At 41.6% G+C, this 23,809-nt stretch overlaps 3 protein-coding genes across 7 annotated transcripts in view; 2 read left to right on the top strand and 1 right to left on the bottom strand.

The window, feature by feature from the left end:
* The window catches only part of ino80 (INO80 complex ATPase subunit), a 38,511-nt gene extending 33,908 nt beyond the window's left edge, over positions 1 to 4,603 (top strand). For all 5 annotated transcript variants that reach the window (XM_044048832.1, XM_044048829.1, XM_044048831.1 and 2 more), the window contains exons 36-37: positions 2,116 to 2,331; positions 3,061 to 4,603. In XM_044048832.1, coding sequence (XP_043904767.1) covers positions 2,116 to 2,331; positions 3,061 to 3,269 — 425 coding nt within the window. In that variant the 3' untranslated portion in view covers positions 3,270 to 4,603. The remainder of the gene's footprint in view (positions 1 to 2,115; positions 2,332 to 3,060) is intronic.
* Positions 4,604 to 6,410: 1,807 nt separating this feature from the next.
* On the bottom strand, positions 6,411 to 8,090 carry chac1 (ChaC, cation transport regulator homolog 1 (E. coli)). The gene is made up of 3 exons (XM_044048496.1): positions 7,434 to 8,090; positions 7,279 to 7,314; positions 6,411 to 7,156 (listed from the first exon to the last, which is right to left on the bottom strand). Exons 1-3 carry the CDS (start codon positions 7,602 to 7,604, stop codon positions 6,773 to 6,775), a joined length of 591 nt encoding a protein of 196 aa, XP_043904431.1. The 5' UTR covers positions 7,605 to 8,090; the 3' UTR covers positions 6,411 to 6,772.
* A 9,391-nt stretch (positions 8,091 to 17,481) lies between these two features.
* Positions 17,482 to 23,347, top strand: bmp2b (bone morphogenetic protein 2b). The gene is made up of 3 exons (XM_044048566.1): positions 17,482 to 17,884; positions 18,771 to 19,138; positions 22,265 to 23,347. The coding sequence occupies exons 2-3, from the start codon at positions 18,784 to 18,786 to the stop codon at positions 23,176 to 23,178; spliced, it is 1,269 nt and encodes a 422-aa protein (XP_043904501.1). The 5' UTR covers positions 17,482 to 17,884; positions 18,771 to 18,783; the 3' UTR covers positions 23,179 to 23,347.
* Positions 23,348 to 23,809: the final 462 nt, after the last annotated feature.

The following is a 23,809-nucleotide window of genomic DNA, read 5'->3' as shown; positions in this document are numbered from 1 at the left end:
GAGCAGCCCCGCCGCAAGAAGACACACAAGTAGCGACCCCTGGCGAGTGAAACTGGCAGGGACTGTTTACTTTAGAGCGCCTTAACTTGTTAATTAAAATATCGATATTTGCCCTGGAGTATCAATTACATTACTGCATGTGGAAGGATGACGATATATATCACCAAATCCATATTTCGACCTACCTCTAATGACCACCCCTTAAAATATAACTTGATATATACAGTATATATAACAATTTATAAAGTAATTCACCTCCACCTTGACCAACATCAACAATGTAATGCTGCCAACACATGAATGCATGTGCAAGAGAAAGCACGTGGAGAGCACCAACCTCTTGTGAGTGTGTAACCATCAAGATGTTATCATCTCTTTCTTAGGACATAACCTACATTGCCAGAAAATGTCATCAAAATCCATTCTTAACTTATCTGTAATAGTATAGGTATTTTACCATAAAGACTACTCACATATTAGTATTCTTCAAGAATTTTTGTACTGAAAGATACTGGCAGTAGATAAGCTATTACTGAGTAAATTGATTCTTTGACTTGAGGTTCTTCTCTCACAATTAATTGAAAAACTGTAGCTGAAGTAAACAAGTAACTAAAATAATAGCTAAAGTAAACATGTTTCCAAACAATGGTGTCAGATTTTGAAATGGTAATTACCACATATAACTGTTGTGCTTGCTTCGGGGACATGTCTGTACATCATGACGAGCAGTATAGGTCACACAGCCTGTGTTTTCATATTTGATAAAGATAATCTTTATACATGTGATCTCTTTAGCCGCCCTTAATTCCAAAAGCGCCATGCTTGCCAAATAAAACATAACCTGCGTGTTATCAGCGAGATTGTGTCAACTTGTTACAGCGACACTGGAGAAGCAAATCTAAGGGACTCACATGAAGGTCATGAAGTCTGGGTTGTTATGTTCTCTTCACTATCAGAAGTTGTTTTATTAGGCTTGTGTCCATTGAGATTAATAGTCTGTTACATCATGTGTATTATACAACTGATTATTTAGATTTATGAGGGTGTTATTTTGCCTTGGCTGCAGTGCTGGTATTCTGTACAATGAAATCCAGATAAATAGTGAAAGTATAGGTGGTGTTTTATTCGTATTTTGGATGCGCTGCCATAGCGTAATCCCTCCTAATTACATGCTGCTTCTCTGAAACGATTTAGATTTTATCTTTTGCTGCCATGCTAAGAGATTCCTGCCATTAAGATTATTGATGGACTCTGCTAACCAGACCCACTGAGCTGGGAGAAAGTCGGTGCAGACGAGCAGAGATGCAGGCGATGCTGTAATGAAAGGTTTGGAAACTGCGTTGTGGTAATTGGTGAACTCAGACATATAAGCGAAAGGGGAGGAAGTGTGGGATTAAGGTCTCTGAAGGGTGGGTAAGAGCAAGGGATTTGTGTGTTAGTGATAGGACTGACTCATCTCCCCCATAGAGAGGTTTTATGCCACAGTGGTTGGAGTGAAAAGGGTAGACGGTAGTGAAGGATTAGGTGCAAAACCAGTGAGGCAGTCTTGGGCTCTGATTCTGCAAACAGTACGGAAAATGAGAGTAAGGTTCTTGTTATTGCTGGAGCCCCTATACTTAAGGTAATAAGTAATATTGAATGTGTTATAATTCTTTTGTATCACAGTATAATTACCACAGTATCATTGAAGGACTGGGTCCTGACCTCTACGGGGATTTCTTGCTTAACTCTTTCTGGTTTGACTGTAACGTGATGAAATCAAAAAAGGGCCAGTTATGTAAATATATGAACTTGAACTTGTTTAAATTAGTGAACAATAGCTTTTGTTATTTACCACTTTGTACTTCCGGAGCTCATTCACTTTGAACGGAGCAGCTTGACGCATTGGCGAGCTGCTCTGTGGTTCTGCTGTTTTTGCTTTGGTACCAGTTGTTATGCAAATATTCCAGCACAGATGCTAGCAAATCAAATCCTATTTTTGTGTATAAGTACAGTGTCCATACAGAGCTTTTGGACAAGACTGTTTTCTCATTTGCTGACATCCTTGTCCAACAAAGTGAACCCAACCATGATGGACACATGTCCCCCCATCAACCATTTCCTTTCTGTCTTCAGGTGTTTCAGCCTCAGACACAGTTAGTCCCGGCAGAGGCAGGTCAGGGCGGAGTCGGGGAAGGCCTAAAGGATCAGGGGGCGGGCCCAAATCGGGAGGAAAAGGACGTGGGCGCAAATCAACAGCAGGCAGCGCAGCAGCTATGGCAGGAGCCATGGCCGGTGCTGCGGCTGCATCAGCTGCAGCTTATGCTGCGTATGGCTACAGTGTTTCCAAAGGTAAGTGACAATAGTATGTACTCCTGGGTGATTTTTAATACCAATATTTCTACGTGTATATTTGCATATACAGGCATTAGAGTGGGTCTGGTTAGTCACATGCAGTTAGAAGACAAAACAGTTGTAATATTTTAACATATATACTACACTAAACACTGTTATTCACTTGTGTAGGAATTAATGACATCTAATGGTGAGGACCCCTCCACTCACCCGTCTTTTTCTCGAGCATGTCAGGGAACTACGGTGTTCTTCGTTTGCATAGAAAGCTTCCACAAAAAACTCTTGTTGGTTTGTCCGTTTAGGCTACTGTAAAAAAACGGTGTCACAAGATGGCAAGCTCCGTGTTCCCCCAACCATTCAGGATCCTACGTTTCCATTCACTCCCTTCTCAGCAGCCCCTAGCATTGCACATTGGTTGACACATAAACCCCTTCAGAAATGTCCCTCCTTACAAACGTCTCTCTTAGCTTCCTCTTTGGGTTAACACTGCAGATATAATACATGCTTTGTCATTGCTGTCGTGGCAGTAATAGCTACTCTGAATGCCAATCAATATGGCAACAAGACTCCCCTCCGTTAGTTTCTGCCGTTAACTCTCCCACAAATTTAATTAACACTGGAACTTTACTGTGCAAATTCTAAAAGGAATTATCAAGTTTCTATCATGAGAATAACAACACTCATGTCTGTAACCCCGTCCCCCCCTCCCTCCCTCCCTCCCTCCAGGAGGCCTGACTGCGTCCAGTCCCCTGCAGCCATCCCTGGGCCGGTCTGGTACCAGTCCAGCCTTCAACCCCAGCAGAAGCTCGTCCCCACAGGCCAAAGGAGGCGCCTCCACCCTGAGTCCTCACAAACAGCTGACCCACAGCCACCACCACAGCAGCCACAGTGCTGTCAGGAAGGGAAAGGGCCCTGGTGGTCCCGGGGCTCGATGATGCACTTAAAGACATGCTGTCTTGCTGTAGAACACACACGCACGCACATAAACACACAGAGATAACAGACCCTCTCTCACTGTGATCCCCACAGACACCCTAGGTGTAGGCTTATTCTAATAAATAGGGAGTATAGTATTTATAGTAACTAAGGCTCACTACCTGGAGGACCATGCTGTGTTGTAACACACAGTCATTTTGAAGGTACAGTCTCTACTACCAGCCGCCCTGTGTCTTGCGTCAGATTTATTTTCATGCGTCTGGGTCAGTGGATGAAATCTGCCTTGAGTATTTCTGCTTGCATAGTGACAACAGTATCTCCAAGTGCTTTTTTTCAAGAAGACAATCTGCGATTTTCTATTCTTGACAGGAAGCTCTTTTGATTTGCTACTAAGCAGTAACAATACAACAAAGACGTGAATGAACATGTGTAGCTCAAAGGGCTTTGAAAACCTTGTGTTTGCCAGCATGGTGAGGCAACGGAGTTTCTGTCAAATGCACTGAGCCATGTCTTCCCCCCCCCCCTTTTGTTTTTTTGTTAATAATTCTCATTCATGTACACTAGGTTATTTAATTGTTCTGTAGATATTCTCTGTGCAAACCGGCGAATGATCCCACATTTCTACAGAGCTTAATGTGAAGCCACATCAGACCAACCAAACAATATGTCTACAGTGTTTCTACTAAAGCTTATTTTTGTAATAATCAATCATAACCCAAAAAACAACAACATGGCCGGTCTCACAGTATAAATGCAAAGGAAAATTAATTATATATTTTTTTTTGCCCAATGGAAAAAATGAATGAATGGATGATTTAAACATTATATTACAAAATAAGAAGTTCTGGGTTATGTGGCTACGCTGCTAACAGTACATTTATAAATTCACTCCGATTATTTGGTTTTCTAATATTTAAGTTATTTGACCTGTGTTAAAAGTGGGCGGTTCATGATAATTGTGAATGAGATAATCACCTGTGAAACTGTGTAAATTGTACTGAAGCCATTTATTTTTATTTTTCAGAGGTCACTTTTGTGATGATGAGTCTGTGGTTCTCTTTGATGTCATTGATGTTTTAGGAAAAAAAAAGGTTTGCATCAGTGTCCTACGTTGAGCACTACATCCGTTTAGAGGTTTGATTGTTTTTCGTGACGATAGTGTTATTAAAATATGTTGTTTAATATTGATGTAAATACTAATAAGAGCAACATTTCCTCTGGCTTTTCCCTCATTTGCCCGTCTATTTTTATAGGTCATGTACATATAAAGAAATGCATCTGCCATTTTACTAACAGGAGGAGCCAACTGGAAATAAAAAAAAACAGTGCTAAATCAGCCTCTGAATATTTTCTAATGGTTTTACTGTATTTGGTTGTTTTCATGATACTTTCATGATATTGTTCACTAAAATCTGGTTGTTGCTCAAAAGTACAGCAGTGGGTAAATAAACTAAGCTAAGGTTTTCATTATAATAAATAAATGGGGAAGAAAACTTTATCAAAACGCTTCTAAAAAGAATTTGGAGGCCATCAAACTTGATCAAAGCTACAGAGATGAGTGCTGTATAAAACAGTCAGGGAGTTGGTAATTGACAGAACCTCCTCCTGTGCAAAAGAACCAGTTTGACATATCACTGTCTTATATTTCTCCTGATCCACTGACTTCACCTCACAATAGCCTTTGTCGAGATTATCACAGATTTAATCAACTGTGGCTTTTTAAAACTATAATTTTGTAGCCTTTGGCAAATATGACACTTCCAGTGCGAACAGTTCTCTCTATGAAACAACATTCAAAACTAAAATCCCACTTGTATTATACTGTTATGTTATTTGCCCAAGAGTCAGTCCTTATTGCATTAGTGGTGCTCTTGGTTTTCCGATTTCTAGTTTTCAGAGATAAGGTCCCTGCAGCAGATCTACAGACCTCACTGAGGACAATTTTTGTTGGAAACACTTTGGAAAAACATACTGATGTCGAGTTTCCATATGAAGATTTTAAGTGCTTTGAGCAGCACAAATTAGATTTAATTCACCTCTGTTGTGCTTGGAAACAGAATCAGAAACGACATAATGACGTTTTCTCAATGGCTCAATGGGTGTTATGTGACTGTGAATTGGGTGAACTGCCCCTTTAAATGCACTGTCGATCTGATAAGCCGACATTCTTACATTTATCTGAGTCCCTGCTGGTTTTTTTCACACGCTTTGCTGCAGGGCCAGTGTGTTTTCATCTCACTGAGCACCACAGCAGCATGTTCTTCTTGGTGAACTCTGACATGGCCACAGTGCAGACTATAAACACAGGACTTCCAGGTCTGAGCTTGTTCCTGATCATGGTTATATAAGCCAGGGCCTCCAGATAGATTCTTTTGATTTGACTTGCATCCAAGGTACAAGCTGCTCCGTCCAGTGTTTGGGAGTGTCCCACGTATGTTTGTGTGTGATGTTCCAAAACAAAAACACACAGGTTCACGGAGGTCATTTTAGGATAAATCTGCTGAGCAACAGTCTGTGTGTAGAAACATCATGGTTGGTGTCTTTTGTCCGCCAACAACAAAGTCCATTATTGCTATGAAAGGTGGGAATGACTAGCTTAAACTGAGTGATCCATGATCTATAAGCTCAACTTCAGCCTTCATTAATGTGGTGTTTTGGGCTTTAATTATTTAAATAGTTGTTTTTTTCTGTTGTCACTGGCTAAAGTAAGCATATGGACGACATTTTATGTTATGCCTCAATATAAATCTTACATTGCAATTATTTTTCCCTAAGAACTTAGCAAAGCACATTCAGAAGTAAAATATTCAGTCCTTCATTCCTCATGTTACCCTGATTCATTGTCTTGACATTGGATCTACACCACATACTTTCCAAGTTACCTTGCAAAGCAGCCTCCTTTGCTTGACTATATATGGACGTCAACAAATTCCACTGCCAGTACATTCCTCACCACAAAAGCTGAAGACACAGGGTATTAAAAATTATATTTTTCCTGGAAACAATTCAAGCCTTTGAACCAGATTTCAGTATGAATTTTTGTACCAAGTCAGCACAAGCTAAAGTTTGCTGGTACCATGTTTATTAGCTTCTTCATGATCAGAGGACAAAAGCCCACCATTAACAAGACAACAATGAAGTTTCTGTTAACCTTTTATTGGCAGATGCAATGGATGGAAATGTTGACAAAGGCCAAAAACAGGCAAACAGTTGAACAGTAGTCACTTAGCAACCGCTGTAGTGCGAATACACTGGACGGGATCAAAACTGTGCAAATAAAAAATACAGTACAATGTTGTGACAGATGTTTACAGTAAACCAGTCAGACAATGGTTTAGTAGTACTAGTACTAACAGTTCACAAAAAGAGTTGATCGAAAGCTTTTCTCATCACTTTAGTATTTAATGGATGAATGTGTCATTTAACAACATAAGTTTGATACGAGTGACAGATGGAAAGCCTCAGTGTTGTGCACATGTGTAGTGTTTGACAGGGGTACCAACTACTGGACTTTTAACAGACAGGACACCACTCTAAGAGCTGCTGCTTCAATGGCGTACAGGTGATGGTCATCCACATGTGGGCAGCTGCTCCTCATGAACTGAGCCAGCCGGAGCAGGTACTCCAGGTTGTGGCCTGTCTTCCCTCTGCAAACCGCGATCTGGGCGCCGATCTCTTCCGGACTGGCCGGCCCCAGGTACAGGGGGTTTTGGGTTGTGGCGATGTACACGAGTGCCTTCACTGGTGAGTGGCTCTCCCCATCAGGGAAGAAATCTACCATTTTGGTAATGTAGCCACCGCATTCGGTCTCACGCACATTCAGGTACTTCAGGGACTCCTCGACTTGAGGGCCTGTCACCTCGAACGCCACACCCCATGTGCTTGCCTGAGGAGGAAGAGGAAGAACACTTATAAATTCAAGTCAATCATAATGAGAAGAATTTATTCTGCCTGGAAACTCCCCCGCATTATACAGTAAGCCAATAGGAAACAGAAATGTCCACTTACGTCATCATCTTCAATCAGCGTCACCACTCTTCCGGGCTGTGGGGAAAGGAAGAGAAATGAGTCACGTCATGGGCAACGCCTCAACAGAAAGGCCTGTACTTCACAAAAGGCCAAGAACAACTTCAAATGTAAATGTAGACAATAATAAAACTTACCAATTCGTCGTTCCCGCGATGGAAGTTGTCTCCATGCCAGAAACGCCTCTTGTAGCCTTCAACGTAACCGACCTTGCTCCTCTTGTACTTGAAGTCAGGCTTCCACACCAGTGAGCCGTACCCGAAGATCCACAGGCTGGCCTTCACGCTGATGATGTCTTGAGGCTTCATTTTGATCGGTGTTGGTGATGACGTTCAAATGAAATCGATGGATTCAAAATCTTTTAACTCGATGTCACGAGCTAAGGGCGGCTAACTTGCTAGCGTTAGCTTCCTCCGGTCGAGGAGCAGGGGGACCGGCTGGCTCACAGGTATACCGCGGACGGTATTCGAGCCCGACTGCTTAGCAGTTGCGAGGATGGAGTCTCGCAGTTGATATTTCTTTGCCTGATGCATTGCCATTGCTATACTCGCCGCATTATGCCTTAAAAATCCATGGCAGCCGCTTTGGCCTTCTGGTCGGAGGGGAGGGAAAAATCAAAAACCGCTTCAGCCAGCTGCTTCGCCGGCTGATGACAGAGTGGTGTAAAAGTTATCAAATCAAAAGATCAAAGATTGATTTGTTGTTAGCGCGGTTTCTAACGGGTTGAATTCGAGTCGTCATCGACTCCGCACAGCTTTGATCTCGTCCAGTCTCGTATTTAACATGGCGTAAAGCTGCCCTTGAATTTATACAGTCCACAGTAGGCGGGTGAGTCCGCGTCAGCGTTTTTAGCCAATAACATTTAAGAAAGGGATTTTCCTCGGTCACTAAACCCAATCAGATTTCTATGCGCCGAATAAGGCGGGACCTTGAGTGAAACTCACTATCCCATTGGTTAAAAATATAAGTTAGATCCTCCCCTATTCTTCAAAATGATTGGCCAATAAAACGTCACTCAAACTGATTCGTTTGATGATTGGTCGCATTTGTTGTGACAGACTCGGCTGATGCAACTTCTCACTGCATTTCGGGGCCTTGCCAGCAGCAGCAATAGAGACAGACGTTGCATCAGATTTGCTCCAGGAAATAGAACAGGAACTATACTGTTGTTTTCTAAGACATTACCGGTAAAGATGTTGATGTGAACCATATGTTAAAACCAAAATAATGTACATATTTTTAAATCAAACATAATTACTGTGCTGAATATTGTGTTGAAGCAGACTCATCAAGAATTAAATGGCAGATTAAAGTGGTCAGGAAGAGTGTAGGTTGTGTGAATTAGGAGAAACACACTTCCTTCTGTATTGCCCTTGTTTAACACAAAGTAATTCTTACTTAATGAAATGGCAGAATGGATTGGTGTAATGACTATATGTTGGCTACCAACGTGCCTCAACCCTGGAAAAACATGAAGAGGGTTAATTTGTTTATTCAGTAAATGGCATAAAAACAACAATAACAAACTATATACATTTTGAAATGAATAATGAATGTTTTCTGTCAGGGTTATATGACAGCTGATTGACATCAGCGACCCTTGTGTGGAGGATGAAAGTGTTAAAAGACAAGTGAGGGTTATATAACCTAACACATAGCAGACATGCACATTTTATAAGCAGAACTGAGGACTGTTAATATCCTGCCCCACTGCTCAAACATCCAATGGCGTGGCAGAGGTTAAGACAACTCCTCTCCTTAACTTCAAACCAACCCCTTTGAACATGCAAAACAAACTTGTTAAAAGGAATCAAAGTCTTTTTGGCAGCAGGTTAGTACATTTCTTAGCGCACACGTTTCTTTTCTTTATATATATGTTTTGCCGAGTGTCAAGCCATAAAAAAGGATGATTTCTGTCTTCACCTCAATGAACCAGTAAACAAAATGCGGACCAAATAAGTGAACTCACAACCTACATAACTAGGAACACATGATGGTTGTTTATTAGTGCCTGCTGCTGCAAATTAATTAAACAGCGCATTTGTATGTAAAAGTTACTGTTATAGAAAAAGGTGTGAAATGACCATTGGTCTCTAAACATCTTCACATTATCAAATCTGGCCCTTGTTAAAAAAAGTTTGGACAGCAAGTCGGCACCAAGAAGCAGGCACGATAAAAATTTCGCTGCAGAATTTTCTAGTAGATGCTAGCTAGGGTGTTCTCACGAAAAAGCCTTGCAGGAGCAGGCACTCTCCTTTTTTGACTTTTTTGTCTAATTTTGGAGACAAAAAAGTCAGTCACCAAATTTCTTTTAGTAAAATGTCATAGTATGTAGCCCAAAATGAGACAAGAAGTCATAATATAGTATGTCGTCAAACTTTTCACAAAAAAGTCATAGGTTAGTATGTCGTCCAAAATTTGACCAAAAAGTCATAGGTTAGTATGTCGTCCAAATTTTGACAAAAAAGTCATAGGTTAGTATGTTGTCCAAATTTTGACAAAAAAGTCATACTATAGTATGTCGTCCAAATTTTGACAAAAAAGTCATAGGTTAGGATGTCGATTTGATTTCCTTTATGGAGAACATTTAATTTAAGGCCACATTTTGCCTACCTGATTATTCATTACAATAAGCTCACCCATAACTATGAAACAGGATAAACAGAGGAAACCGCCAATTAAATCACATTCCAGGGAAGATTGGGGGGCTTACTGTATACAGAACAGTTAGTTTAGTGACATAAATATTTACACAAACTGCCACGAATTAAGACAGATGTTACCAGGAAATAGGCTACACTGTGAAGGGCCCACAGCAAGGGTTTTTCTAAATTTACTGGCCTCCGTTGAGTCCCTATTTTCGAAAACTGTTTCCCACTTTTTTTTCAGAGTGAATGAAACAGGACAACAGTTGCAGCTCTGTGCGGCTCCGCACAATAAATCACCCCGCCAGGCTTGTGCTTTCTTTTCTCTTGTGTTTTTTTTTTTTCAAATGTTGAAAGCTTAATATGATGTGAACATTTATTTTCCATTGACATTTACAGCAAATACCTACATGGATCATGTATCTCAAGCAGAGAGAGTGTGTGACAGAGAGAGAAAGAAAGAGAGCGACAGAGAGAGAGAGAGAGAGAGAGAGAGAGAGATGGGCGGAGATATGAATAGTTGCATCAGACTGGCCCTAGTAGAAGTTAAAGATACATACTGCATGTCCAGGGAGTGGATGTCAGTTAAATGTTTATACAGCTGCTCTGAAGATTATTATTATCATGAAACCACACAGCTATAATGTCATTCTGTGAATGCCAGAGTACAATCAGGTTCTCGCTATAGCCTTCTAGCCTGGTCTCTTCTCCCCCTGTCAGAAAAGCCTGCAGCTCTGCTCCCTCTGGCCGTATGGTGGGGATCAGACGCGACACCATGATAATGCAATGTGACAATGAAATGAGTTCGTTCCAGACTCACTTCAATCATGTGAAAGCCCATGTTTGCATTTGGCTACAGCTGTATTTTACAGTACAGTTGTATGTAGTTTTGTAACCACATCTGTAGTACACGGTGGTACATAAAAACTGTGTAGGTTGCAAGTCAAGGGTAAGAATAGGAATTAATAACTTTTATATTTATATGTTCGACCACACTCTTTTGTTAGCAGATGCATGAATAACAATCTGACTGTTTTCCATTTCAAAAGTGGCCTCTTTGCTGTGGCTTAAACATTTCGACTGGACTATATAAAGCTTGGAGAGAACAATGTGATAACATGACAGGTTTGAAGGTTTTTGAACACTGCTAAAGGTGCGCTGACACTAAACGCAACGTGTGGTGAGATTACAGACACAGACTATGCAAAGACATGAACAGCTGTATACGGAGACGACATTACAGAAGTGTATTCAGAGCTTTTTCCTCTTAAACATTTGCCTGCTGTGGCTGAAACTGATACTGATGTGAGCTGTGGAAATGGACCAAAACAGTGAAGTTAAATGAAAGTCTCGAAAATGCTTCATAAGCTAAAGGGAAATCAGCTTGTCATTACAGTTTAATGGTGAGGAATGGGTCAGATTGTGCTGCTAATCTTCTACAGTAGCCTAGAAAGGACATACCAAACGCTAGCCCTTATTTTTAACTTACGCAACATCAGAGATACTAAGAAGGTTTAAGATGACCAATTAAAATCCAATTAAATTTGTCCCTGAACTTGTGTTGCGTTTTGCCCCTTTTTGTAAATTATACACTCAAAATATAAATGTAGAAAGGATTTCCATTAATGTTCAAGATCCTAGCCTCTTGACATTTAAAAAGAACATCATGTCTTATGAGAAATAAATAGTCCAGTTGTTAAATTGGTTCTTTATCTTCACTTGCACTAGTCATATTTGTTTTTCTTTTCTTATCCATTGACTCAAACAGCAATAACTGACCTGAAGCCCCCCGGAGGAATCTGAATGTCTGTCACTTCATAGCTGCTGCCTCACAAATAACCAAGAGAGAGAAAATGATTGTCAAGTCATGTCAAGGTCGATATCTTTGTGACGTGACGATATGTTGGCCTCGCTCTGTGTGATATAAGATGCTCAGCTTTGTCTAACCTTCTCCGTGTTAAGATAAGACCCATGTCATATGATGGGTTTTATCTCATGTGTGAAGAACACTCGATACTAGTGTTTATGTAGTCGCTAATGGCTTCACCGTGCAGATGAAGCATGTACAGTATATGAGAGTGCTTTAAACTGCTGTCAGTCTGTGTTTGCCTGTGAAGATGACCACCCTTCAATTGTAATGAACTAGCATTTACAAAAAAGTTAAACAAGCGTCATTTCACACTGCAACTTCATTGAGCTGCTCTCGCATATAAACATGTTTAAAGCCAAGAATCATTAGCGTCGAGAGTCAAAAAGCAATTAACTATTCCAGTCAAACACTACATTCAATCTACATAAACAACTATTAATTGAAACCATCTTAACTGGAAATGTGTCAGCCCCCGATTCTCTTTTATGTATGAATACTTGCTAAGTGTTTTCCTTCCTTCCTCGGCCTGTAAACAGCTGCTTGTGCTTAAGCAGTAAGAAGTAAATCTTGACGCTGGCTGTTTACGTAGCCCAACCTTCTAATCAGGCAGACATATAATTGAGTGACGCGTGGTGTCTTTATGAGTGGAGCTGCATTCAAAGGGCAGATCCCTGTATTTATACCTCTCTTTCTCTCCAAAATGGAAGCCGTTGCCTCTCATCCCAACTACAGTAGTTCACTCTATGTAGCGTGTGCTCATTCGATTTGTATTGTAAGTCATTTAAGTGTGAGGTCTGCACAGAGCTAAAAGGTTGTGACTGGTAAACTGGCTTTACAGCTATGCTGGGTTATTACTGTTTTTACATTGTTCGTTATATGAAAGAACAAAGGACATGTTTTTGTACAGCAAAATATAAAATCTGTGTGTACCCTTTTCTAATATGAGACAGAGTGATAGTTGACACTGAAAAGCCTAGGCATGGGATTCTCCTTTTACTGTTTTTGCCAAAAACCTAACAAAAGTAATTTCTTGATAATAACAAGCCTGTTTTAATGATAATGATAATTACAAACTCAATATCAGGATCAAGGAGCAACCCCTGCTGTCTGATCAAAGCTCCCTTGTCCCCTATTTACACAGGAAATTAAAACAAAAACAAATCAACAGTGTGCCAGTTACGCGCAGCCTCTAGTCTGCGACCAACCTCGACATACTTCTTAATATTTGAAACATGCAAGCAAGGTTTAGACCCTCTCTTGTGATCTCTGTGATCCCATATAATCTGGAGGTGGACTTGTTGCTCAAATTAGTGGGTAGAGAAGTGTGCCACATGTTCAGTATCCATAAATATTGACTCTGGCTCTCTAGCTGGCCGTCTCTGACCTTGGTGGGTTTCCATTTTGGGACCAACCAACCGAGCAGTCGTGCTTCTGCTGTCAAACACATGTGGACTGATGAAGATTTTATTGGTTTTCAAATTAAAAAGACAACTTCGCTTGAACGTGGAATTAGAGGCCAGTCGCAGCAACAAATTGTTCCCTGGTTTTGAGCAACATCTCTGAAGATGATCTCCCTGTAGGCATGTTACTGTATGTTAGGACTACAGCTGGCTTGAGGCAGAGGAATGCAAGCTCTGTGTCCCGCCAAGTTGCTGTTAACAGCAGGTGAAAGGCTAATAGTTAGATCTGCAGTGTCATCTCAGGGCTTTGTCTGCCCCCTGACTCCTGGAATGTACGTGATGACAAGAGAAGGCCGCATCGTCTACAACCAGCACAACATGTGTACACGGACACACACACGGTGCACATACTGTGGCATGCAGAGAAATGAGCATGTACAGGACCCAGGGGACAATAATCTGTCTTCTTTCCTTCCCCAGGATGTACATAATGAAACAACAAAACACACTAATCTCCCTCAAATAACCTCAAACATCCCCCTGAGTAGATTCATTATACGTTTGTCATAGGTTTGCACATTGTTCTCCTCTAAGGGAGTTTCCATGCAAGAAAAAGATACATCTATTAACTGAAGCAAATGTGGCAAACAGTGGTCATGATAGAGCATATTATTCCTTTGATTACTGAAGATGATTTCTCCAAAATGTGAAGGATGAATGGAACATACTGTTGCAGCAGAGAAATCTGACTTTCAGATGATTCACACAGGTGAGAGTGTGCATGTTTCATAATACAAAAGCTAGTCTTCACTAACCTAAATTTTAGTCCTGTATTGTCTTCCACTTGTCAAAGAGGGGCAATAACTTATGATGAGAAGGCTCATAATGTAACATAAAGACAAAAGAGAAAGTCCGACAGTAAATACAGAGAAGACAAAGCAGGGTGATTCATGGCGGAGTGTTCAGCGGTCTAAGAGGTGTCAGTTTTATTGTTCCTGAGCTCTGACTTCGAGGCCTCAGGCGTCAGAACAGAAACAATAGCTGTACTAGTCCACACCGTTTGCACAAAAGGATATCCAAGAGCTTCAGTTTGAGCTAATGACAACAGCAGAAAGCTAAACTGTTTCGAGGATGTTCAGATGTTCTTATGCATTGTCTTTCAACCCACCTGTTGATCATGGAAGACTTTGAATGAATCATTAAGGGATACCCAACCTGCTCCTTTCACTTCTTTTCATGTATTCTAGTCTAGATCTTCTCCAGCTTATTCAAAATGACACTGCCAGATTATAACAGGAACTAGTAGAGGATCCCACATAAGTGTTGTTCTTGCTTCACTACACTACAGTTTCAAGGTTCTTTCAAAGCATCACAGGGCCTTACGTCTATGTACACCTTAAAACTTACTTCTACAGGCTTGGCTTTTTAACAACTCTGTTATTGATTTATATTCTGTGTGTCTTCTATGTCTGTTTCGAATGCTTCATGTGTGGTGACCGGGTGGTGTTCAGCACATTGTCACTTTAGAAAAAAATGTGCTATGCAAATGTTGTCTTAGTTACTTTCTTGCCAAAATGTGACTTTTGAAGAAAGACTCCTGTTTTCATCAAGCTTGTGAATGGCTACAAGAGAAAAAAACTTTGAAACATTGTCCATAGTTTCACTAAAACGGATGTATATTGAATGTTTAAGTGTGGATGTGAAACGTGAGTGTGGGAAACTCTACACAGTGTCTGTGCTTGTTTTGACAAAACTACATTTTGACTTGAAGAATGTTTCCTCTTCCTATAAGTTGTGACCTTGAGCTTTACGCTGAAATGCACAAAAACTATTCTGTAACTGCTATCACAAGCAAATAAATGAGTGCTCCACGAAAATAATGATGCTAGTGACGGTGGTGGTCGCACTGGGTTGACAGTGTCTGGCAGGGTCACATTTTAACCTGTCAGAGCCCCCCTCAGTAGGTCGTTCATTTCTGTTTCTGATAGCATATCTCTACCTGCCTCCTTGCGCTGCCAGGGTTTCGCTCTGTGGTGTTGTCCTTTCAATCAGCATATAATTGGATCAGCGACAGCGATTAGATAAGCATGATATATCTGGCTCAAAACAATGATATACACAGTATCAAAGCCGCATGATCTTCTCAAACCATTCGAGCCATCACTGATCAAGTCCCTCAACAGCCTTGGCTGGATACATTCCTCAGTGCTGCTCTGACACAACCTGTGCCAAGGCACACAGAACACACACACACACACACACACGTAGTGAGCATGTACAGAACAAAACCCACCATACCCACTCATTAAAATCACACACACTGTCTATACAGGGGGAAACACACAGGAGAAAGCATCACATAAGGCCTTCTCTTTCTAATCCTCTCACTCTGGTTATTAAAGATAGCAGAACAAACTGTGTGAGGGCTTTTACCCCAATCTACAGCGTCTGAAAACCACCAGCTTTTTACCTACGTTTGAGTTTAGAGCACTAGGCTCAGTGAAGAGTGTTTTGGCAACAGAAGAAACTCAACTATCACTGCCAACAGATTAACAAGACAATAGAACAAATCTAAGCATGTATGATTTAATTAACATGTGCTCCCACACCCTGACTTTATGAATGAGGGAGAGACATGCATGATTCCATAAGGTGGAGTGAATAAGAAGACATAAATAATAGGACATCATAATTCGTGTTTAATTGAACAGATTCACCAGAACTGTATACAATCAAACATGCATACATGCAGTGAAGGGAAGGTCAAGAAACCGTGGACACTGCCAGCCAAGTAACGGCATGTTCCTTTGGGCCTCTCTGTATTTTAATTGCTAAGTGGATGATCTGGGATTATCCCTCATAAAATGTTATTGCCCTGAAAGGAAACAAAGATATCTTGTGATCTCTGTGGGATTTAATCTATTGCCATCTCTGCAAAGAAAACAGTCCCAGTGCTTTGCCCAAAACACAGCCGCCTGCCCCGAACCCTAACCCATCATCACCTAATGGAAGTCACTAGAGGGAATCAGAGGGGGCTTTTTCTTATGGAGATGACCCAACCATTAATGCTTTAGAATACACCCCACAGGCTAAAAACAACACAGCAAAGTTTCCCTCGCCCCTCTGTGCCACTGTGAGTCTGTAGTGTACAAATACAGCAGGGACTCTCCCAGGCTTGGATGAACATTTCAACACAGTAGATGTAAAATATTTTACCACCCTTAGAAAAGAAAGAAAGATGAGGCACATAGGTCATTTTTTAAGTGACTGAGCAGCTTCTTTAAGACATGATCATACATAAAACATTTTTTTACCAAAGTAAGAGAAACGAACACTGCCTTCCCAGGAAATTGATGAAGTTCCTGTTGACAAGTTCCTCACTTGATGCTCTCACACAGTACTGTAGATATAAGACACCAATAAATGCTGCCAAAATCTGCCACTGATACTGTATATTGATAAAGTGCTGTGAGTTGGAATGAAATGAAAAGATGAAGTCAGGCAGGAGGAAGTGTGAATAAATCAACTTTGATGTCTCTCTCTCTCTCACACACACACAGGGTAAATTTCAACAGGAGGATGTGATGGTTCCTCTGCAGAGTCTGAAATAAAACCACAAAAACAACACACTGTGATGTCATTATGTATTAGCATTATTCCAAAAACGTCAACGTGTTTGATCCTGCTATTAAGATCGCTCGGTTAATTATAAGAATAACCATATGGGCTGACATGTTTTTTTGCTCAGTGCAGTCATATACACAGGGATATTATATCATATTTAAAGAGGGACCGTATAACAAGCTATTTTCATGTTATTTAAAAGCATAAAGCAAACAGGTGATTGCTATTTCTATGTATAGAAAAACACACACAACTAAAAGCAACAGTATGGTTTTAACTGTTGACTTAACAACTATTTTTATGGTGTAAATTTCCAGTATATGTGCAGATGCCAGAGAAACTCAACGTTTTTTTCCTCAACTAATGGTTCTTAAAAGTGTGTAGGGCTCCCAAGCTTTTTAGACATTAATAAATGGACTTTGGAGTATATGGAGCAGTAATGGTTTATTCATGCAGAATATCAAAATTAGGTACCGTGGCTCTAATGTGCGCTCATTTAGACATGAAAAAAGTCTGCTGCCTCCGGGTTAGTGGTCCGCAGGAGGTGTTTTATAGTAGACGAATGATTGACAGCCCCTTGGTGACATCACTGTAGGACAAAAAGAGTCGCTGGGGGAAGAGAAAGCACCAATCAATTGAACCACTACACTGTGGCGCAAGGAGGAGAGCTGACGCGCTCCCTGAATCGGAGGAGCGACACTTGAAGTGCGCTTTTCTCTCCAGAAATTAAGCCAGTGCCGCTCAACTTTGGGTCTGAGAGAATTGTTCTCGTTTGAAGATGTTCAGCCAAGATGCTTTATACTTAGATCGGTCCTGCCTTCACGAGCCTGCTTCCTCATAGACTTAACTTTTTTTTTTATTTTCCGTGCTGACCAAGACCTCTAACCCGAACTGCAGCTGGTGAGAATATGTGCGAGAAGCGATCGGCGAGGAGCTTGGACTGTCTCTGGTCCCACAAGAAGAAGCAGCGTGGATTAAACACGAATTAATGTGGAATTTATCGGAGCCCAAAGGTGGAACGACGACCAGACACAGCGCTTCCTCGTCAGGTATAATACGGCGACATGGTTGTTTGATTGAAGTTATGGAACTATGCCTGAGAAAACAATTCTCAATCCTAATGTCATCAGGTGTGAAATAACTTGTCTGAGGTGGAAACTGTTATTTAAACGCTGCGAATCACCAGTTCTCCAACTTTATGGCGCATTGTTTGTTTGCGTAAAAGTTAAAACGTTCTCATTTTTGAACGAGCGGGGAAACACCGCGAAAAGCAAAATGAAGTAGAATAAAAGTTGTTCATTTTGAGACTGTGTTGCTCAGATGATACTTCGTTTTTGATGTTACTGTCCCGGGCTACATCTGGCCCTGGTACGCACGTCAGATCTAACACCTGCGAGCCTCTTGAAGTAACTCTATCCCTTATGATTATACATGACCGTCAAAGCCTCTGCAAATACAGGCTTGCAGCACCGTCTGTGTGCTTCTCCTGCTGCTCTATATTCCAGCTCTTTTCTCATTACATTCTTTGATGCTTCTTGTGGAGCTATGCAGACGTGAATTTCTCCTTGATTCATATCATTTCACAAAACATCACTTGTTTTGTTTTTTTCTAAGTGATTTAATTTGTCGTCAACCCATTTCTGTTCATCTCCTTCACCGTAATATTTTCATGTTTCTGTTCATGTTAAGATCAATCTCCTGTTTCCCTCAGACGCGCTATATAGCCGAGGGGCTTGCGGCGCATAGCCCCCTTTTTTGTTCCACTTCAAAGTGAAGAGGTGTCTTCCCTTTTTAACCTGTTCTACCTCAATCATTCCTACTGTATGGAGAGATCACACACTGTTTGGGCAACGCTGCAGTGAAGCCCCTTGCTGCGTCTACCTCATGTCACTATCTTAGCGCCAGAGTATTGACAGACACCAACTTTCTCCACAGGGACTGACTGATCATGGTCGCCGTGGTCCGCTCTCTCATGGTACTGCTGATCGCTCAGGTGTTGCTGGAAGGTGCTACGGGACTTATCCCCGAGGTGGGCCGGAGGAAATACAGCGAATCCGGGAAGCAGAGCCCGGAGCAGTCGGAGAGCTTCCTCAACGAGTTTGAGCTTCGCCTTCTCAATATGTTTGGACTGAGGCGCAGACCGACGCCGAGCAAGCAAGCCGTGGTGCCGCAGTACATGGTGGACCTTTACCGCATGCACTCAGCAAACGGAGACCACAGCACTAAACGACCCAAGAGCATGGGGAAACACGCAGAAAGAGCCGCCAGCAAGGCCAACACGATTAGAAGCTTTCACCATGAAGGTATGTATTAGTGACATACCTTTACCTGTCAGCCGGGCAGCTCATCGGTTCTCGCAGACAAGTCAAACCTATATTTAAACGTGACTCGGTGCCTCAAGACTCAGCTTTAGTCCTCACTGTTTTATGTACGGTTAGTCATTTACAGGTGACACGCGTCCAAGTTATTTGTAACTCTTAAATAAGTTTCAGGTAGCGTCATAGTCACTACCACGCATCTGCTCATGAACAATTAACCTGAATTAACTCTCAAATGAAGTGATGCAACCTTTAACCAACCATTCCCCCGGCGGAGCTGTCACAGGCTTCAGGAACATCAAGGGGCGGTGGTATCCCTAGGGTAATTTGTTTCTTAATAATTGATGGTGTTTGCGTGGGCTCTGAAAACAGTTTTTCCAGACACGCACCACAGGAGCGGGATAAAGGGCGGTGTGCCATTTACGCAGGTGATAGTCATCACCCCGTTACTTCAATAACACGCGACATGACATTATACCAACACGCGTTATGACAAAGTCATCGTGTCAGACTAAATTCTGAGTCATTTTTAACAGGACTGAAATTAGTCCGTGGTGAAGGGAGTGGGAGGAGGGGTTGCGCTCCTTATTCTTTCCAAATCACCCCTCTCTCCGCGCTGTGCGCCATTACGCACGTTCCAATAACACCATAATTGCTCGCTTAGTTTATATGTTGGATACCCAGGAATTGTTGAATTCAGAGTCTTACTTAAACTGCATTTTACGTCCAAAGCAACATATGCTGCTCAGCTGAACGAGGGTCACACACACTGACAGTTTATAGGACCCGAGTAAAATACATTAGTTCCAAAGTTCTACACTATGTGTTTATACAATGTTGTTTATTTGGGACAGTGTACATTAATAAACACTGTTGTAAATGTCTCATCCGTATAGAGAAGTGGGTTATTCTAAACTGCTTTAAATAATCTTAACAGGTGACATTTAAACACAACTAATGCTTTATTTATAAATTACGTTTCATTATTAAGCAACAGAGCAGTGCAACCATTCATAAAATTCCGATTATTTATGTACAATCAAAAAGGATTAAAAGTATTACTGTTAAACATATCCCAACTGTATCAACCATTCAATTTCCTTCAGCCTATGTTCTCGTTTTTACAACATATGAGTTAGTGAGTCCATAGGGGCTCTATACAAAGTTCTTATACAGAGTCCTAAGTGTTTGAGTGGGGAAGTTTCCATCGAGGTGAGTCAGAGGGGTGGCTGAGTAGTTGCTTGGGTGCTCTCCAGAGGCCGAGTGCAATGACACCCAGTGGCTACAGTGACACACTACAAACAAGGCTGGCGCAGGCAGTCAGGCTGAGTGACTGCTCCCTGCCCACTATTGGAAACCTCTGCACACAGCCAGCACACACCTTGACACCGCTGGCCATCACAGATGTGTTCAGCCTGTTTTTGCATTTACTTCCCTGGCTCTTTCATCTTATACTAACAGAGCTGCAGAGCTGTTTATCTTTGTCATGAGATGTGAAATCATTGGCTACTCCAAGCATGTATCTACAGATGTAAGTTCAGTGCATCAGTGCAAACAGCTCTAATCATTCATCACATCTGTCGGCTGATATTAATTTCACTCAGATAATTAGTTTCACTGCTATCAGTTTCCAAAAATGATGGGTTTTCATGCCAAATAGAACATTTCCACTATTACACAGGAAGTGTCTGCCAGAAAACGGGTCTGTGATGAATGACCCAACATTAGCCTTTATCTTTTGTTTTGAAAGAAATTAGGAATGTTGATACACTCATATCTGTGGTTCACACGTTTTTGTCAAGCCTAAACTTGTTCACACAGCCGTTCTTCTTCCACAGAGGGACAGACAGACAAAGACAGACAGACAGACAGAGTAAGAGCACTTTTGCAGAAAGACATAGAAAGAGTGAAAGAGAAGGAGATAAAATGAAAAGAGGATTTGGGGCTGAGAGAACAGAAGGAGAAGGAGATTTGGGAGATGGGGAGGAAAAGAAAGAGGGGGATTGGGGACAGAAGAGAGGGAACGAGAGACAGGGGGCTTTCCCACACCAAATGAGGAGTGATAGGTCTAATTGAGGTCTTTGTGCCTCTGGAGAGAGGTTTAGGATGAGATGGTGGAATTTCCTAAATGCCCCCTTTGAAAAAGCACAGAGTTCAAAGTTTGTGTTTATTCTACCACACCAAAAAGATTAAAAAGTGTGTCTATAGTACATCATCTATGATCTCCATAAGGCAAAGAGTTCAAAGTGGGGCTGCATTAATGCAAATAGGGTTCTGTCTGTCACAGTGCAGTCAGGACAGATGTCTTAGATGCACTTTTAGGAAGGATAGCATTTCCTGTTAAAAGTTAAAAATGTTAATATCAAATGTTGTGCACTTTCCTTTCCCGATGTGGTTTATGGACTTTCTCCAGAGCTTTGACATTAATAGCATCCTATGTTTTCTCTTAGTAACAGCTTTTAACAATTGACCAGTGATATTTCGGCGCAGGCAATTCCTCTAAAGGTTAATGCAACAGTTGCCATTTAACTGTATGTCAGCATTTATTTAATACATTTTAAACTGGTTTCCATTATACTTATACTGATTCAATATACGGTACAGGGTCTGTATTTTCATACACACTGATGGAAATTGAATGTAGCATCAGGCATGTTTGATCTTATCAATAGATGGATGTGTACTGCTTTCATCTTCTGACATATAACCACATAGATTTATGAGCAGGGCTCTAATGATGGTATTACATCACGTGAAGATTTGTATGCTATTACTTACTCAAACATGCAAACCACTGATATATTTGTAAAGTGTGCATGACAATGGCCCACACCCACTCACTATAACCACGTGGCAGCTTGGCTGAATGCACTGAAAAAAGTCAGTGTGTGTGTGACTGAGAGGGAGCAAAAGACACCATGTGAGAAACCATCATTTCATACTCTCCAATCTTCCCCATACTCACAGGGGAACCATGAAACCAACTAGGCTTTAATCGTAGATGATGGCTCCCATTCTTGTACCATGCATAAATTCCTTGTTCCATCCTTGGCATTTATTTTACACCCCTATCATCTTACACTATGTTTGTCTCTCTCTTTTCTTTTGCAGAGTCTATGGAGGCCTTGGCCAGTCTGAAAGGCAAAACAACCCAGCAGTTCTACTTCAACCTTACTTCGATCCCTGATGAGGAGCTAATCACCTCTGCAGAGCTACGTATCTACAGGGATCAGGTCATGGGAGCTGCAACCCCTACCAGCAGCTCCAGAAACAGCAGCACTAGTGATAGTGGTCATGTTGGCGGCTTCCACCGAATCAACATTTATGAGCTGTTCGGAGTTCCTGCCAGTCATGGTAGGGAACCTCTAGCACGCCTGCTCGACACTCGGCTAGTTCATGACTCTTTAAGCCGCTGGGAGAGCTTTGATGTCAGCCCTGCTGTATCTCAGTGGACCTCTGGCAAAGGCCACAACCATGGTTTCATGGTTGAGCTACTGCACCCAGACGAAGGGGAGGGGAATGAGGAACATACCCAGAGGCGAAGTAGACATGTCAGGGTGAGCCGGTCCCTGCACCAGGACCAGGACTCTTGGCCTCAGGCTCGGCCCTTGCTGGTGACGTACAGCCATGACGGCCGTGGGGACTCGGTACTCCACACACGAGAAAAACGTCAAGCAGCACTCCGCAAACAGCGTAGAAAGCACCAGCACAAGGCAAGCTGCAAAAGGCATGCCTTGTATGTGGACTTCAGTGATGTAGGGTGGAATGAGTGGATTGTTGCTCCCCCTGGTTACCATGCCTTTTATTGCCACGGTGAATGTCCGTTCCCCCTCACAGACCACCTAAATTCTACCAATCATGCCATTGTGCAAACGCTGGTCAACTCAGTCAACTCAAACATCCCCAAAGCCTGTTGCGTGCCCACTGACCTCAGCCCCATCTCCCTGCTCTACCTGGATGAATACGAGAAGGTTATCCTGAAAAACTACCAGGACATGGTGGTGGAGGGATGTGGCTGCCGGTGAGCAACAGTGGTACTGATAGAAAGACAGTGGGAAAGAAAGACTGAAAGGTTGTCATGTACACCTGGTTTCCCAATGAAGACTTTTATTTATATAAAAGATAGACAAACAGAGCTATTGTGGAAGAAGAAAAAACTATATATGAATATATTTATGTCTACATAAAGTTGGGAAAAATAAATATTTTAATCAGAGGAATATTCCTTTACTGGTTTTGAAAATGTATTTCTGATGTACATTTCGAAATGGGTGCAATGCCACATGAAGTATAATGCTCAGATTTTTATTTTGTATTTATTTCTATTATAACCACTTTATTTGTAAATAAATGTGTATTTATCATGAAAAAAAACATGGTCATTCCAATTTTCCAACATCAGTTACACTGAACCACTCACTGTTCGACATGCACGGCTGACATGAATGACAAAGTTTTAAATTCTGACAGAAATTAGCTGCAAAAATAAAACACATGCCAAGACGCTCACACTACACTGACTGCAACCCAAGCATTAAACACATTTGGAAATGTAATTGGAAACCAATAACAATCGAAGTGTAGAGAGGAAAGTGACAGAGCCGGGTCAGGGTGCCACTGATGTAATGAACTGTAGAAGGGTGTAGGGTCATGGGA

Source organism: Solea senegalensis, linkage group LG17 (genome assembly GCF_019176455.1).
Source record: "Solea senegalensis isolate Sse05_10M linkage group LG17, IFAPA_SoseM_1, whole genome shotgun sequence".
Taxonomy (NCBI): domain Eukaryota; kingdom Metazoa; phylum Chordata; class Actinopteri; order Pleuronectiformes; family Soleidae; genus Solea; species Solea senegalensis.
The sequence above is the reverse complement of the archived record's forward strand: the minus strand, read 5'-3'. Positions and strand labels throughout refer to the sequence as shown.

Excerpts from the sequence above, each read along its gene's own strand:
- chac1 (XM_044048496.1), bottom strand. The coding sequence starts at position 7,604 with ATGAAGCCTCAAGACATCATCAGCGTGAAGGCCAGCCTGTGGATCTTC. Across the intron at positions 7,315-7,433 it reads ATCGCGGGAACGACGAATTG|CCCGGAAGAGTGGTGACGCT; the intron begins GTAAGTTTTATT and ends CTTTCCCCACAG. Across the intron at positions 7,157-7,278 it reads CGCTGATTGAAGATGATGAC|GCAAGCACATGGGGTGTGGC; the intron begins GTAAGTGGACAT and ends CTTCCTCCTCAG.
- bmp2b (XM_044048566.1), top strand. The coding sequence starts at position 18,784 with ATGGTCGCCGTGGTCCGCTCTCTCATGGTACTGCTGATCGCTCAGGTG. Across the intron at positions 19,139-22,264 it reads TAGAAGCTTTCACCATGAAG|AGTCTATGGAGGCCTTGGCC; the intron begins GTATGTATTAGT and ends TTTCTTTTGCAG.